The sequence below is a fragment of the Trypanosoma melophagium genome (assembly GCF_022059095.1).
Source record: "Trypanosoma melophagium isolate St. Kilda chromosome Unknown ctg2segment0, whole genome shotgun sequence".
In the NCBI taxonomy this organism is placed as follows: Eukaryota; Euglenozoa; class Kinetoplastea; order Trypanosomatida; family Trypanosomatidae; genus Trypanosoma; species Trypanosoma melophagium.
This window is the reverse complement of record NW_027125149.1, coordinates 289,990-302,848: the sequence shown is the minus strand read 5'-3', so window position 1 is coordinate 302,848 and position 12,859 is coordinate 289,990. Positions and strand designations below refer to the sequence as shown.

The window sequence follows — 12,859 nt, the reverse complement described above, 5'->3', positions numbered from 1 at the left end:
CGTGAAGTATCGACCGTGCGGAAAGGAAACAAAAAAAAACACCAATTAATGCACTTTTTTTTATGATGTAGTTCATTATTGATGTATCCTAAAACCCTTTTTTTCAGTTAGATGTATATATATATATATATTTACTTATTTTTATTATTACGTGTAAGTTGTGTTTCTGTAGTGTTTTTTTTTTTTCTTCGAGGGGAATCAGGTATGGTGACAATATGTAGAAATACACGTATACAATACCTCTATGCTTCTGTTTCTGTATATCCTTTTGTAGATCTCAGGGGAAGAGAACATATACATTTGTATGCATGTAAGTTTTTCCTAAATGACGAATCAACGAATTATAGAGGATTGAACCCTCCCCAAATACTAAAATAAAATAAAGAGGTACATTTACGCCCCCCTCCCCCAAAAAAAAAAATTAGTTTTGTTTTTTCTCTTTTCAATATGGAGTTCTGTTCGTCATTTACAATTCAGGCTTTTTTTTTTGTTCCTTACAATTTACCATTCACTCCCATATCTCGCCTAAAGAAAGAAAAGAAGGCTTCATCATACTGGATTTCCCATTTTCCTTTTCCCTTCTCTTCCAGTTTATACTTGCAGGTAAGTTACAACCTTTTTTTTCTATCAATTTTTATTTATTTAGTGACTCATAGTGTGTTTTCTCTGTCTATTCAGGTTATTGCATTAAGCCCTTATATATATGCGTATATAGTGTAATAAGAGTCCATATACACATATATAAGAGGAACACCCACTGCATCCCTGCAGCCGCGGGTTTGATTCCCATTGAAAGAAAAAAGAGAAAATAAATACACTTTTGAGTTTTTAACCTTATACAAGACATTAGCACACAGACACATCGACATTTAACTTAAAAAAAAAAATGGGAGGAAAACAAACAATAAAAACATCCATTACGGATGAAAATAACGTATGGAGAGGTGTAGAGAAAGGGAAAATACTACTAATAATAATAATAATATTACTAATAATAATAATAATAATAATAATAATAATAATAATAATAATAATAATAGCTAGTATGCTGCAGAACCAAAAAAAAAAGGGAAAGGGAAAGAAAAAAAAGGAAATGGAAGTAAGTAAAAAGGAAAATAGAGATAAATAGGAAATTGTCCGCTCAGTTATCGATCTCGCGTGAAGAGTCTGTTGAGACTGTTGCATCACCCTTACCCACTTCATGCAGCCAAATACGACAGAGATAAAATGAGTGCAGGTACTGTGCCAGTTCCCGAAACAAGACTCGTTTCTTTGCCCTGTAATAGACATATATCTTCTTGCAATCCGCCTGAAACTCACACCCAAGAAACTCCATCTGCCGCACATTACAATCGAGAAAGATAGTGGGATCCAGTTGGTGTTGCAGAAAGGCCAGTAAATCACTTTCAAGGCGGGGAATTGTATCCGTGTAGTGCGCCCGTTCCGCCGTCGTCGCCTCACGCAAAATAACTGCCGCGCTGCGCACATCTCCATCAGCCGGAAATCCGCGGCTCGACAACTCTTGTGGGCTGAGACGATCAAACTCCATCATTGGCAGAAATGCCTGCACGGCGCCCATTTCAATTCCCATATCCCCCTCAAGTACAACCAGCGCCCCCACTTCATACCGCACGGCGGCGGCGGCGACACTGCGACGACAGCGGTGGGCCACAAGATAGACAAAGTGAGTCTCTGCGCTCCATGATGGGGCATCACTTTCATCGCTTCGATGTAGTGTTCGTGAATGGGAATGGGAATAAGTGTTTGTGTGGGGACGGCGGTGTGTGTGTGCAGCGAGGTCGCCGAAGAGTGGTGTGAGGCGTTGGAAGAGCGGAAGTGTTGCCGGACACTTATCGGGGCGTTGATCATCGTTCTCACCTGCGCGGCGTAATTTTGGTCGGCGGCGGTAGTGATTGTGGCGTGAACTGCTGCGGGACCTGGAGTACTCACTCTCAACAGTGCGGTTAACCTCCTCTGTGGCCGTCATCATCGCACCATCAGTATTATTATTATTATTATTATTATTATTATTATTATTATTATTATTATTATTATTATTATTATTATTAGTAGTAGTAGTAGTAGTAGTAGTAGTAATATTATGGATGATATTACCGTTATTATCCTTCTTGTTTTCAGTACTGGTGGTAGTAATATTAGTAGAAGTTAACGATAAGGGTGGGGCTGCTGCTGCTGGTGGTGGTGGAGCCAAAGAGCGAATAACAAGGCGACTTCCAGCTGGAGAAGGCACTGGACGACTGGATGGCATAATTGAAACAGAATCATTTTTCCAGTTATGCGTCTGATCACAACTATCCGATATTACGCCTCCTGCTGTTGTTGTGGGGACATTGTAGGGATCCATCGCCTGGAACTGTTGCGGTAAAGGCATGCCATGACACATTTGCCAGTAATCTGAATACATACCAGGATAATACGACCCACCTGCAGAAACGTACAAAATTGTTCTATACGGATCTGATACGGGTTGAAAACTGCCGACAGGATTTTGAATATTAGTATCATACATGGAATACGGGTAACCAACACTCTCTACTATAGCTTCACCTGATTCTTCATTACCCTTATGTGCCGGAATCTCCTCGCATTCACTCATGGGTTCAAACTCTTCTTCTTCAGAATAAGAAGGGGTTGAATCAATAACTTTCATACTGTATGGGTCGTGCCTCCACAAAACTCCAGGTGCTTTCAATGAAGAATATACAGGGTTCTTCAAATCCTCTGGACCAGTACCACTCTGCGCACGCTCAAGTAAAGCGTAAAATTCCTTCGTCATACTGATTGGAACAGCATAGGCCTTCCCATTTAATGAACAAAAGGGTGTTCTTTTCACAAGAGCTGAAGATGGCTTCTCTTTCCCCTTGTTTTGGAGTTTTACAGTAGAATCCTTGGTGTCTCTTGGTTGAATATCCACTGCCGTTTGTCCTTGAGGTTTTTGTACGCTATCATCGAGAGTATTACCCCCACGGCGACGGCGATAACAACAAAGGCAGTTGCACACGGTGTAATCTTCATATTTTCCGCTTTTCTTCTTCCAAGACGGGGACAGGGAAACACCAGCGAGAGTCGAAAGAATGGGCATTTGGATAGTACTTAGGTATATAAATATAAATATAGATATATATGTATCAAAGTACAATAAGTACACACCAGTGTATATATATATTGCTCTTGTTTTTTTTTTTGTTGTTTTTTCGTGTTAATACGGGTGTCTCGCTATGCTGTCAAATAGTAACACGGTGCCTTTTTTTTCTTCGTTTCCTCCCTTTAGATCCTGCTGCAATATCTCCAACTGGGTGTAGTCAACTCCACTCCACTTATTATGGGCGCCTTTTTTTTTTCCTTTTGCAATAGTCTTTCAGCATAATGTAAAAGTAGCAAATTTAATGTAGTTGGATATCGTAGACACATTGTCAAAAAAGAAAGAAAATAAAAAGAAAAAGGAAGAAAAAAAAAAGAGTTAATGTATGCCATGAAGAATAAACGTAATGTTTTACTTTCTGTGGTATCAAGCAATATTTTTTTCAATGGAGAAACAAGTAAAAACAAAATAAAGAAAAGGCTATGGAGGTCCTTAACAAGAGGATTTAACGATAGTTCTCGTCAATCCTTTTTCTTCTTTCCTCCCTTATGTTTCCAAACATCACACAAGTCACTTTTCCTGTTTTTTTGTGTTTTGTACTCCCCTCTTTCCTTACGCTCACTGTATCGAGTCTTGCCACGAATCCTCCTTGAATTCCATTTACTCTCTCTCTCTCTCTCTCTCCCTACCGCTAAGGAAGTAACAACTGCAGCAACAGCAAGGATCATGGAAGTAATACTGACAAGAATAGAAAGGATAACTACTAGTAACTAGTAGTTAAAAATGGTGCAGTAGACAAGTGATGAATCTCCTTTTTTTCTTCCTTTTTCTTTTCTTCTTTCCCCTCTCCCTATTCCAACCGCTGAACAATGACATGGCGTTCCTCAATGTCGGTTTTTGGGTCACGATGTCTTTTACGATCAGAAATTGTGGCTTCTGGTGCTGCTTCTGGTGTCATTTCATCGTCGGCACCAAACATAAGTACGTACTTTTCATATGGTGGTGCTTCTGCATTAGGTGCTTTAACGAATAATTTGCGAAGACCCAGACGGCGATAGACGACATGGCGTCCATTCGCATTTGCAAGTCCTGTGGGTATAGAACCTTCCCCCTGCAAGCTACGCAATTGAAATAGATAGCTACTTGTATTATTTTCATCCGTTACAAGTGACTCAAAGGTATTTTCACGTGACGTATGGTAGCTAACAGTCATTCCGTCACTTAGGTGTCGACTGCTCTTTTTATCAGCCACTAACAAGTTGGTGTTATTAATTAACGCGTGAGGTCCACCAACCTTAGACTCCTCACTCACTACCGCACCTGGAAGTACTATGTGATGCAGCTCTGTTTCCATTTCACCGAGTCGTTCAGTCCCAGCTTGATCAACTGATGACATGGTTCCTGCTGATGCTGCCTTTTCAAAATCAGCAGGGTATAAGGGTACTACTTCCACAGGAAAAATTGGAACAGGTTGACGATTCGCTGTGAATTCTTTGCCCACCCTTCGTAATGTTGAACCAATTTGTAAATCAGGTTCGAAAGCACCTTGCTCAAAAGGATCTAATTCTTTTCCACTGAATTTTAGTTGTTCTTTTCGCTTTTCTACGCCACCACTTAGCTTTGTTGTATATTCTCTAAGAAGATTAACGTATTCTTGTATCAGTTCTAACCATACCTTACGATGAGGCAAGTTGAGAAGTTGCAATGCTCGCTTAAGTTGATCCACAGAATCTTCCTCATGACCATTATAATTGGAAGAGAAGCGACATAACTGATGCCATGCATCGCGCTGCTGATTCTTATTGGTACTATCAAAGAGTTGATGCCATAATCGGCGTGTGAACTTCACTGAAACAGGGTTATTGCTGTCTAATCCAAGTTTTGCTCGAGTAACTGATTCAAGCAACTTATCATAGTGCGAATCCACTGTACGGGCGTAACGGAACGATTTACGCACTCCGTCAAGCCATTGCTGTGTTGACTCTAGCATTGACTTCCCACCACCAAAACTGATTGGTGTTAGCCCATCGGCTAGGGAGATTTGTGTAGGGTCCCCAGGTGTGGGGCTTATAGACTCTCCTAGCCTCTGAGTCTCCTGCGAGGCTACCATTGGTATTTGTGATCGCAGTGTCTCTGGGACGATACGGGCGAGACGCTCCAAGTGTCGCTGCTCCTGTGGCACAAGCCCCATATCCGTGTAAAGTGGCCTCTGCAGGAGTGTAAGAGATGGTTTATCGCGTTCAAGCACGAGATTAAGGTCAATATCCGTATCGAGCAGTGCGGCATCTGCTGCGTTAAGGTGCGGGTTGACTTCCTCTGGTCGCCATGTAAGTCTCTCTGGCAGTCCTGCGGCCGCCGCCCTTCGCTGGAGCTCCGCCAGTCGCTCCTCCCCCTCGGCCGCCAGTCGGACCGCCGACCCCACCGCCTCCGGCTGCAGGAGGGCGTGGGCGAGTGGGACCCGCTCCAACACCCCGGCGGCCATCGCGTCCAGCTCCGCCCCCATCACCCCCAGCGGGGCGGAGTCCCACAGCAACTCCGCGAAGGCCTCGGGGAGGTACAGCAGCGGGGCGGCGGGGACCTGCGGGAACGGCACACGCCAGGAGAACTCATAATAATACTGGAGCTTGCAGCGGCGAATGAACTCATTGGCGGACATCATCGGATCAATCACGGTCACACCACATATAGAGGCGCTCGCTCTGTTGCCATCAACATCCGCATACGAACCCACACCATTAGGAAGACGAGTGTCATCAAACGGTGTAACACCATCGTCATCTATGGAAATAGGATTGAAGGACATTCTTCTTCAAAGAAAAAGAAAAGGAATAGCCACGGTCTCACCGTTTCTGAAACTTTCTTTTTTTTTTTTATTTTTCTTGTATGGAGAATAACCCTTTTTTTCGTTTTCTTAGTTTATCAGAGCAAAGCCTTCTCTGGATACTCCTCTATCCGATGAGTTTCGTTACGAACGCTACGTACACCACCCCCTCCACAGTTGCGACGACACCAGAGACCACGCCCCTATAAGACAGGCAGTGATTTCTTCACACTTTAATTTACCTGAAAGAGAAAAATAAGAAAAACAGAAAAAAATATATTGCAAAAGCACGATAAAAGAGAATAATCCCATAACAAGAGGGAGAAACAAGAAGGAGAAAAAGAAAAAAAGAGACATACGCACTCCGCAAAAGTATAGAAAGAGAGAGAGAGAGAGACAGAGAGAGGAAAAAAGAGAGAAACAGAGTCACATGATTTTTTTTCTTTATTTCACCGAAAAAAATAAAAAAAAAATAAAGAAAAAACTTCATTCTTCTCCCACTCTCTTATTTCCTTTGCCATTGTCTCTTTTTCCATTTCTTTTTGTTTTGGCCATTTATTAGATCTGGTTTTCCTCGCCGTCCTGCCCGCTACATTACAGTCATCTTCACCCTTAAGAAACAGAGTTCGGACAAAATAGGTAGGAATGGCGCAAAAAGAAAAATAATGCGAAAACAGAATCTTCCACAGATCAAATTTTATACATATAGGGCAAGAACAACCCTTTCCCTTGTATTTCCTTTCACTTATTTTCAAAAATCAACAATAATTTTTACTTGCCAGGGCCACGACTCCCATTGCTGCGGCTGCGCATTCCAGATGCATTTCCGATGCTCCGGCTACGAATAGGAGCGGAAGGTGCCAGTTTCATCTTCTTCACTGTCGGTTTTACCTTCTTCTTTTCAGCTGGTTCTGGTTTGAGACACACCTCATCCAAGCGTTTCTGGAACAATTTTATGCACTCAGCACGTGCCTCCTCATCAGTAGCAAATGGAAGCCATTCAATACGTTCTGGTACCATTGCTGAACCATTGTGAAAAGGAGCTTGTTGAACCGAGAAACTGTCCACATTTTGCAGGAGGTAGTCCAATGCTCGAGGCATAGCAGCCTGAAGTGCGAGGAAAAGAGGAGTAACATGATTATCATCCTCCGTTTCGGGATCATGACCCATCTCAATAAAGCGCATAGCATAATCTTCACGATTATACAAGATAGCATAATGTAGATGTGTCCTACCCTCTTTGTCTTGGTAGTCCAAACGTAATTGTTGTGGTTTAACACCAGATAACATCGCCTCCATAGCTTCGTCATTCTTCATTTCGATAGCATACATTAAACTTGTTACATTTTCTTTATTCTTTGCCGTTGGGGAGGCGCCAAGTTTAATAAGCAATTTAAGCATTGGCAGGTATTTTTCACCTAGCGCCACACACCAGTGTAACGCTGTTTGTCCATCAGTGTGCTTATGATGTTCGCCCATCTCGTCAACAGAGTAATCATCACACTCATTCACCATAATCTCAACATTACGCCCACGTTGCTTTGCCCCTTCCAAAACAGCTTCAACAAGTTCTTCTTTATTTGCAAGAACAGCAAGATGTAAAGGTTTCTGCCCATGCCAAGAGCCAAACGAATCACACAAAGAGGCAAGGTATCTGGCTGTATCCACATGCCCAAACTTGCAAGCTAGATGAAGCGCAGTACATCCAAATTTATTCATAATACCAGGATCGATACCCTGTTCCACGAGACGTTTGACTTCCTCTGTTTGTCCTTTTCTCGCCCCACAATGAATCTTTTCCATGTTCTCATCATCTACCTTGACTCTCGGAAGTTTCGGAAAATCAGCCATATTAACCAATAACAAGTATAGTCAACACTTCTAGAAACTAAGATCACAGCTAAGAATCACGTTCTACTTCTTAAAAAAAACTAAAATCACTAAAAAATTCAATGCACAAAAACTTCAGAAGTGCTAAAAAAAAAAGAGAGAAGCAAATATATCCCTCACAATTGCACAGAGCAATAGCGAACCAACATGGTTACGTAGCAATTAGGAGGAAACCAAACACTTAATTTAAAAGGCAGAAAAACAAAGAAATCAACACCATCTAGTATGGCGCTCCTTCGCTTGAATCTCACTGCTTCTTGGCTTTCTTGGCAGCGGTCTTCTTGGCCTTCACCACACGTACGGCCTTCGCCTTGCGACGGGCGTCGCGGTTCTGCTTGTTACGCAGACCCTTGGCCATTCCGGTCTCCTTCTTCTGGAAGGGGTTCAGACGCAGGCGCAGACGACGGTTGCGAATACCGTTCTTTGGTTGTGTGTAGCGGCTCGGCTTTTTGGGCTGCAGCTTCTTCGGCTTCAGCACACGGCGCACCTCCTCAGACAGCATAATGCGGGTCACGTCAGTGTTCGTCAGCATGGGTGCAGGCAGCACAAAGCCCTTCTTCACCGCAGACGCCTCCGTAAAGGTGCCAAAGATGCTGTCAAGCTTCTCAAACGCGCCCCGCGTCCAGATGATGAAGCGGCCAACGTGGCCACCAGGAGCAAGGTGCAGCAGGTTCAGCGCATTCACGTTGGCCAGGTCGAGACCAAAGATGTTTCGGAACGCACGAGTGCCCTTGTTGTCTGGCATCACCAGCATCGGGCCACGGCGGGCCACGTAGCGGCGGTTGCGCATCTTACCGCGACCGGCACGGATCTGGCGTGAGTCATTCACACGGTTCACATCATCAATAGCTCCGATTGCCTTGAGGAAAGCCATAGCCTCCTTTGTCTTCTCGTATCCCTGCACGGAGTCCTCCACCACCAGTGGCACCTCCGCCACGTTCTCGATCTTGTGGCCGCGGGACATCACCAGCGATGGCAGCGATGAGGCCGCCAACGCAGACACCACGGCGAAGCGCTTCTGGTGCAGGTTGATCTTGCGGTGCCAGCGGCGGAAGATCTTTGTGGGCGCGAACATGCGACCGCCACGGCACATGTTACCGAAAGCACCAGCACCTGAGGTGCTGGTGCCACCACCGCCAATACGGGGAATACGAGCAACTGCGCGGCCAGTACCCCATGACTTCGCAGAGTGATTCATGCCGGAGAGGCGGTTCACGGCGTACGCCTGGCGCGAGTTCTTCGCCATGTTCGTGTGCACGAACTGGACAATGTCGTTGCGAATGGGAGCCGTGAACACGGCGGGCAGCGGGCAGGTGCCCACCACCTTGTCCTCAGCCGCAGAGTACACGCTCACGGACGGACGAGCAGTCATCTTGTGTTTTAGCGAAAAGAGGCCTGTACAAAGAAAAAAGGAAAAAGGAGAGAATAGAGAAAGCATAGAAAGAAGAAGAGAGGACCGCGGTGGGGACGAAAGAAAATGCCAACGGAAAGGTGTGTCGAGGGAGACACGCTAAAACGTCAAACAAGACATGCACGAAAACTGAAAGAGACCGCAGAACACATTGTCTGAATCACCCTGTAACAGAGTTCCTGCCATTGTGCAACAGGTACCATTATTCCAGATATATTTCCACGCAAGGGTGCGCAACACCATCCATTCAGCCAATGCGTCGCGTGTCGGGGTATCGTTTTATTCTTATTAACGGTCCCCTCAATGCACACGCCACCATGTGTATACTCCATGCTCTGAGTGCGTTTGTGTATATGTGTGCATGCCTACACAATGGCAGCACCATGACAAATCCCTCGTCTACATCAAACACCTATGCGTGATGATCAAGCGCAAACAAAAAAAAAGAGAAGCAAATATATCCCTCACAATTGCACAGAGCAATAGCGAACCAACATGGTTACGTAGCAATTAGGAGGAAACCAAACACTTAATTTAAAAGGCAGAAAAACAAAGAAATCAACACCATCTAGTATGGCGCTCCTTCGCTTGAATCTCACTGCTTCTTGGCTTTCTTGGCAGCGGTCTTCTTGGCCTTCACCACACGTACGGCCTTCGCCTTGCGACGGGCGTCGCGGTTCTGCTTGTTACGCAGACCCTTGGCCATTCCGGTCTCCTTCTTCTGGAAGGGGTTCAGACGCAGGCGCAGACGACGGTTGCGAATACCGTTCTTTGGTTGTGTGTAGCGGCTCGGCTTTTTGGGCTGCAGCTTCTTCGGCTTCAGCACACGGCGCACCTCCTCAGACAGCATAATGCGGGTCACGTCAGTGTTCGTCAGCATGGGTGCAGGCAGCACAAAGCCCTTCTTCACCGCAGACGCCTCCGTAAAGGTGCCAAAGATGCTGTCAAGCTTCTCAAACGCGCCCCGCGTCCAGATGATGAAGCGGCCAACGTGGCCACCAGGAGCAAGGTGCAGCAGGTTCAGCGCATTCACGTTGGCCAGGTCGAGACCAAAGATGTTTCGGAACGCACGAGTGCCCTTGTTGTCTGGCATCACCAGCATCGGGCCACGGCGGGCCACGTAGCGGCGGTTGCGCATCTTACCGCGACCGGCACGGATCTGGCGTGAGTCATTCACACGGTTCACATCATCAATAGCTCCGATTGCCTTGAGGAAAGCCATAGCCTCCTTTGTCTTCTCGTATCCCTGCACGGAGTCCTCCACCACCAGTGGCACCTCCGCCACGTTCTCGATCTTGTGGCCGCGGGACATCACCAGCGATGGCAGCGATGAGGCCGCCAACGCAGACACCACGGCGAAGCGCTTCTGGTGCAGGTTGATCTTGCGGTGCCAGCGGCGGAAGATCTTTGTGGGCGCGAACATGCGACCGCCACGGCACATGTTACCGAAAGCACCAGCACCTGAGGTGCTGGTGCCACCACCGCCAATACGGGGAATACGAGCAACTGCGCGGCCAGTACCCCATGACTTCGCAGAGTGATTCATGCCGGAGAGGCGGTTCACGGCGTACGCCTGGCGCGAGTTCTTCGCCATGTTCGTGTGCACGAACTGGACAATGTCGTTGCGAATGGGAGCCGTGAACACGGCGGGCAGCGGGCAGGTGCCCACCACCTTGTCCTCAGCCGCAGAGTACACGCTCACGGACGGACGAGCAGTCATCTTGTGTTTTAGCGAAAAGAGGCCTGTACAAAGAAAAAAAGAAAAAAGGAGAGAATAGAGAAAGCATAGAAAGAAGAAGAGAGGACCGCGGTGGGGACGAAAGAAAATGCCAACGGAAAGGTGTGTCGAGGGAGACACGCTAAAACGTCAAACAAGACATGCACGAAAACTGAAAGAGACCGCAGAACACATTGTCTGAATCACCCTGTAACAGAGTTCCTGCCATTGTGCAACAGGTACCATTATTCCAGATATATTTCCACGCAAGGGTGCGCAACACCATCCATTCAGCCAATGCGTCGCGTGTCGGGGTATCGTTTTATTCTTATTAACGGTCCCCTCAATGCACACGCCACCATGTGTATACTCCATGCTCTGAGTGCGTTTGTGTATATGTGTGCATGCCTACACAATGGCAGCACCATGACAAATCCCTCGTCTACATCAAACACCTATGCGTGATGATCAAGCGCAAACAAAAAAAAAAGAGAAGCAAATATATCCCTCACAATTGCACAGAGCAATAGCGAACCAACATGGTTACGTAGCAATTAGGAGGAAACCAAACACTTAATTTAAAAGGCAGAAAAACAAAGAAATCAACACCATCTAGTATGGCGCTCCTTCGCTTGAATCTCACTGCTTCTTGGCTTTCTTGGCAGCGGTCTTCTTGGCCTTCACCACACGTACGGCCTTCGCCTTGCGACGGGCGTCGCGGTTCTGCTTGTTACGCAGACCCTTGGCCATTCCGGTCTCCTTCTTCTGGAAGGGGTTCAGACGCAGGCGCAGACGACGGTTGCGAATACCGTTCTTTGGTTGTGTGTAGCGGCTCGGCTTTTTGGGCTGCAGCTTCTTCGGCTTCAGCACACGGCGCACCTCCTCAGACAGCATAATGCGGGTCACGTCAGTGTTCGTCAGCATGGGTGCAGGCAGCACAAAGCCCTTCTTCACCGCAGACGCCTCCGTAAAGGTGCCAAAGATGCTGTCAAGCTTCTCAAACGCGCCCCGCGTCCAGATGATGAAGCGGCCAACGTGGCCACCAGGAGCAAGGTGCAGCAGGTTCAGCGCATTCACGTTGGCCAGGTCGAGACCAAAGATGTTTCGGAACGCACGAGTGCCCTTGTTGTCTGGCATCACCAGCATCGGGCCACGGCGGGCCACGTAGCGGCGGTTGCGCATCTTACCGCGACCGGCACGGATCTGGCGTGAGTCATTCACACGGTTCACATCATCAATAGCTCCGATTGCCTTGAGGAAAGCCATAGCCTCCTTTGTCTTCTCGTATCCCTGCACGGAGTCCTCCACCACCAGTGGCACCTCCGCCACGTTCTCGATCTTGTGGCCGCGGGACATCACCAGCGATGGCAGCGATGAGGCCGCCAACGCAGACACCACGGCGAAGCGCTTCTGGTGCAGGTTGATCTTGCGGTGCCAGCGGCGGAAGATCTTTGTGGGCGCGAACATGCGACCGCCACGGCACATGTTACCGAAAGCACCAGCACCTGAGGTGCTGGTGCCACCACCGCCAATACGGGGAATACGAGCAACTGCGCGGCCAGTACCCCATGACTTCGCAGAGTGATTCATGCCGGAGAGGCGGTTCACGGCGTACGCCTGGCGCGAGTTCTTCGCCATGTTCGTGTGCACGAACTGGACAATGTCGTTGCGAATGGGAGCCGTGAACACGGCGGGCAGCGGGCAGGTGCCCACCACCTTGTCCTCAGCCGCAGAGTACACGCTCACGGACGGACGAGCAGTCATCTTGTGTTTTAGCGAAAAGAGGCCTGTACAAAGAAAAAAAGAAAAAAGGAGAGAATAGAGAAAGCATAGAAAGAAGAAGAGAGGACCGCGGTGGGGACGAAAGAAAATGCCAACGGAAAGGTGTGTCGAGGGAGACACGCTAAACCGTCAATC

General features: G+C 47.1%; 6 protein-coding genes across 7 annotated transcripts; all 6 read right to left on the bottom strand.

Annotated features, from left to right (window-relative positions):
* Positions 1-1,141: 1,141 nt before the first annotated feature.
* Positions 1,142-3,103, bottom strand: LSM04_003577 (PSP1; the record flags this gene model as incomplete). Its single annotated transcript, XM_067336115.1, has 1 exon — positions 1,142-3,103. One exon carries the CDS (start codon positions 3,101-3,103, stop codon positions 1,142-1,144), a length of 1,962 nt encoding a protein of 653 aa, XP_067192487.1.
* Positions 3,104-3,953: 850 nt separating this feature from the next.
* LSM04_004383 (uncharacterized protein) lies at positions 3,954-5,906 on the bottom strand (the record flags this gene model as incomplete). Its single annotated transcript, XM_067336114.1, has 1 exon — positions 3,954-5,906. The coding sequence occupies one exon, from the start codon at positions 5,904-5,906 to the stop codon at positions 3,954-3,956; it is 1,953 nt and encodes a 650-aa protein (XP_067192523.1).
* Positions 5,907-6,695: 789 nt separating this feature from the next.
* LSM04_002360 (Ankyrin repeat-containing domain) lies at positions 6,696-7,775 on the bottom strand (the record flags this gene model as incomplete). The annotated part of the gene is made up of 1 exon (XM_067336113.1): positions 6,696-7,775. One exon carries the CDS (start codon positions 7,773-7,775, stop codon positions 6,696-6,698), a length of 1,080 nt encoding a protein of 359 aa, XP_067192416.1.
* A 286-nt stretch (positions 7,776-8,061) lies between these two features.
* On the bottom strand, positions 8,062-9,186 carry LSM04_006643 (Ribosomal protein L4/L1e; the record flags this gene model as incomplete). Its single annotated transcript, XM_067336111.1, has 1 exon — positions 8,062-9,186. The coding sequence occupies one exon, from the start codon at positions 9,184-9,186 to the stop codon at positions 8,062-8,064; it is 1,125 nt and encodes a 374-aa protein (XP_067192645.1).
* Positions 9,187-9,820: 634 nt separating this feature from the next.
* Positions 9,821-10,945, bottom strand: LSM04_003273 (Ribosomal protein L4/L1e; the record flags this gene model as incomplete). The annotated part of the gene is made up of 1 exon (XM_067336110.1): positions 9,821-10,945. The coding sequence occupies one exon, from the start codon at positions 10,943-10,945 to the stop codon at positions 9,821-9,823; it is 1,125 nt and encodes a 374-aa protein (XP_067192468.1).
* Positions 10,946-11,581: 636 nt separating this feature from the next.
* Positions 11,582-12,706, bottom strand: LSM04_004417 (the record flags this gene model as incomplete). 2 transcript variants are annotated; one of them, XM_067336108.1, is made up of 2 exons in its annotated part: positions 11,673-11,683; positions 11,725-12,706. In XM_067336108.1, 2 exons carry the CDS (start codon positions 12,704-12,706, stop codon positions 11,673-11,675), a joined length of 993 nt encoding a protein of 330 aa, XP_067192527.1. The 2 variants fall into 2 exon arrangements, with proteins under 2 accessions (XP_067192528.1, XP_067192527.1); XM_067336109.1 differs by having other exon boundaries at positions 11,582-12,706.
* Between the last annotated feature and the right edge of the window lie 153 nt (positions 12,707-12,859).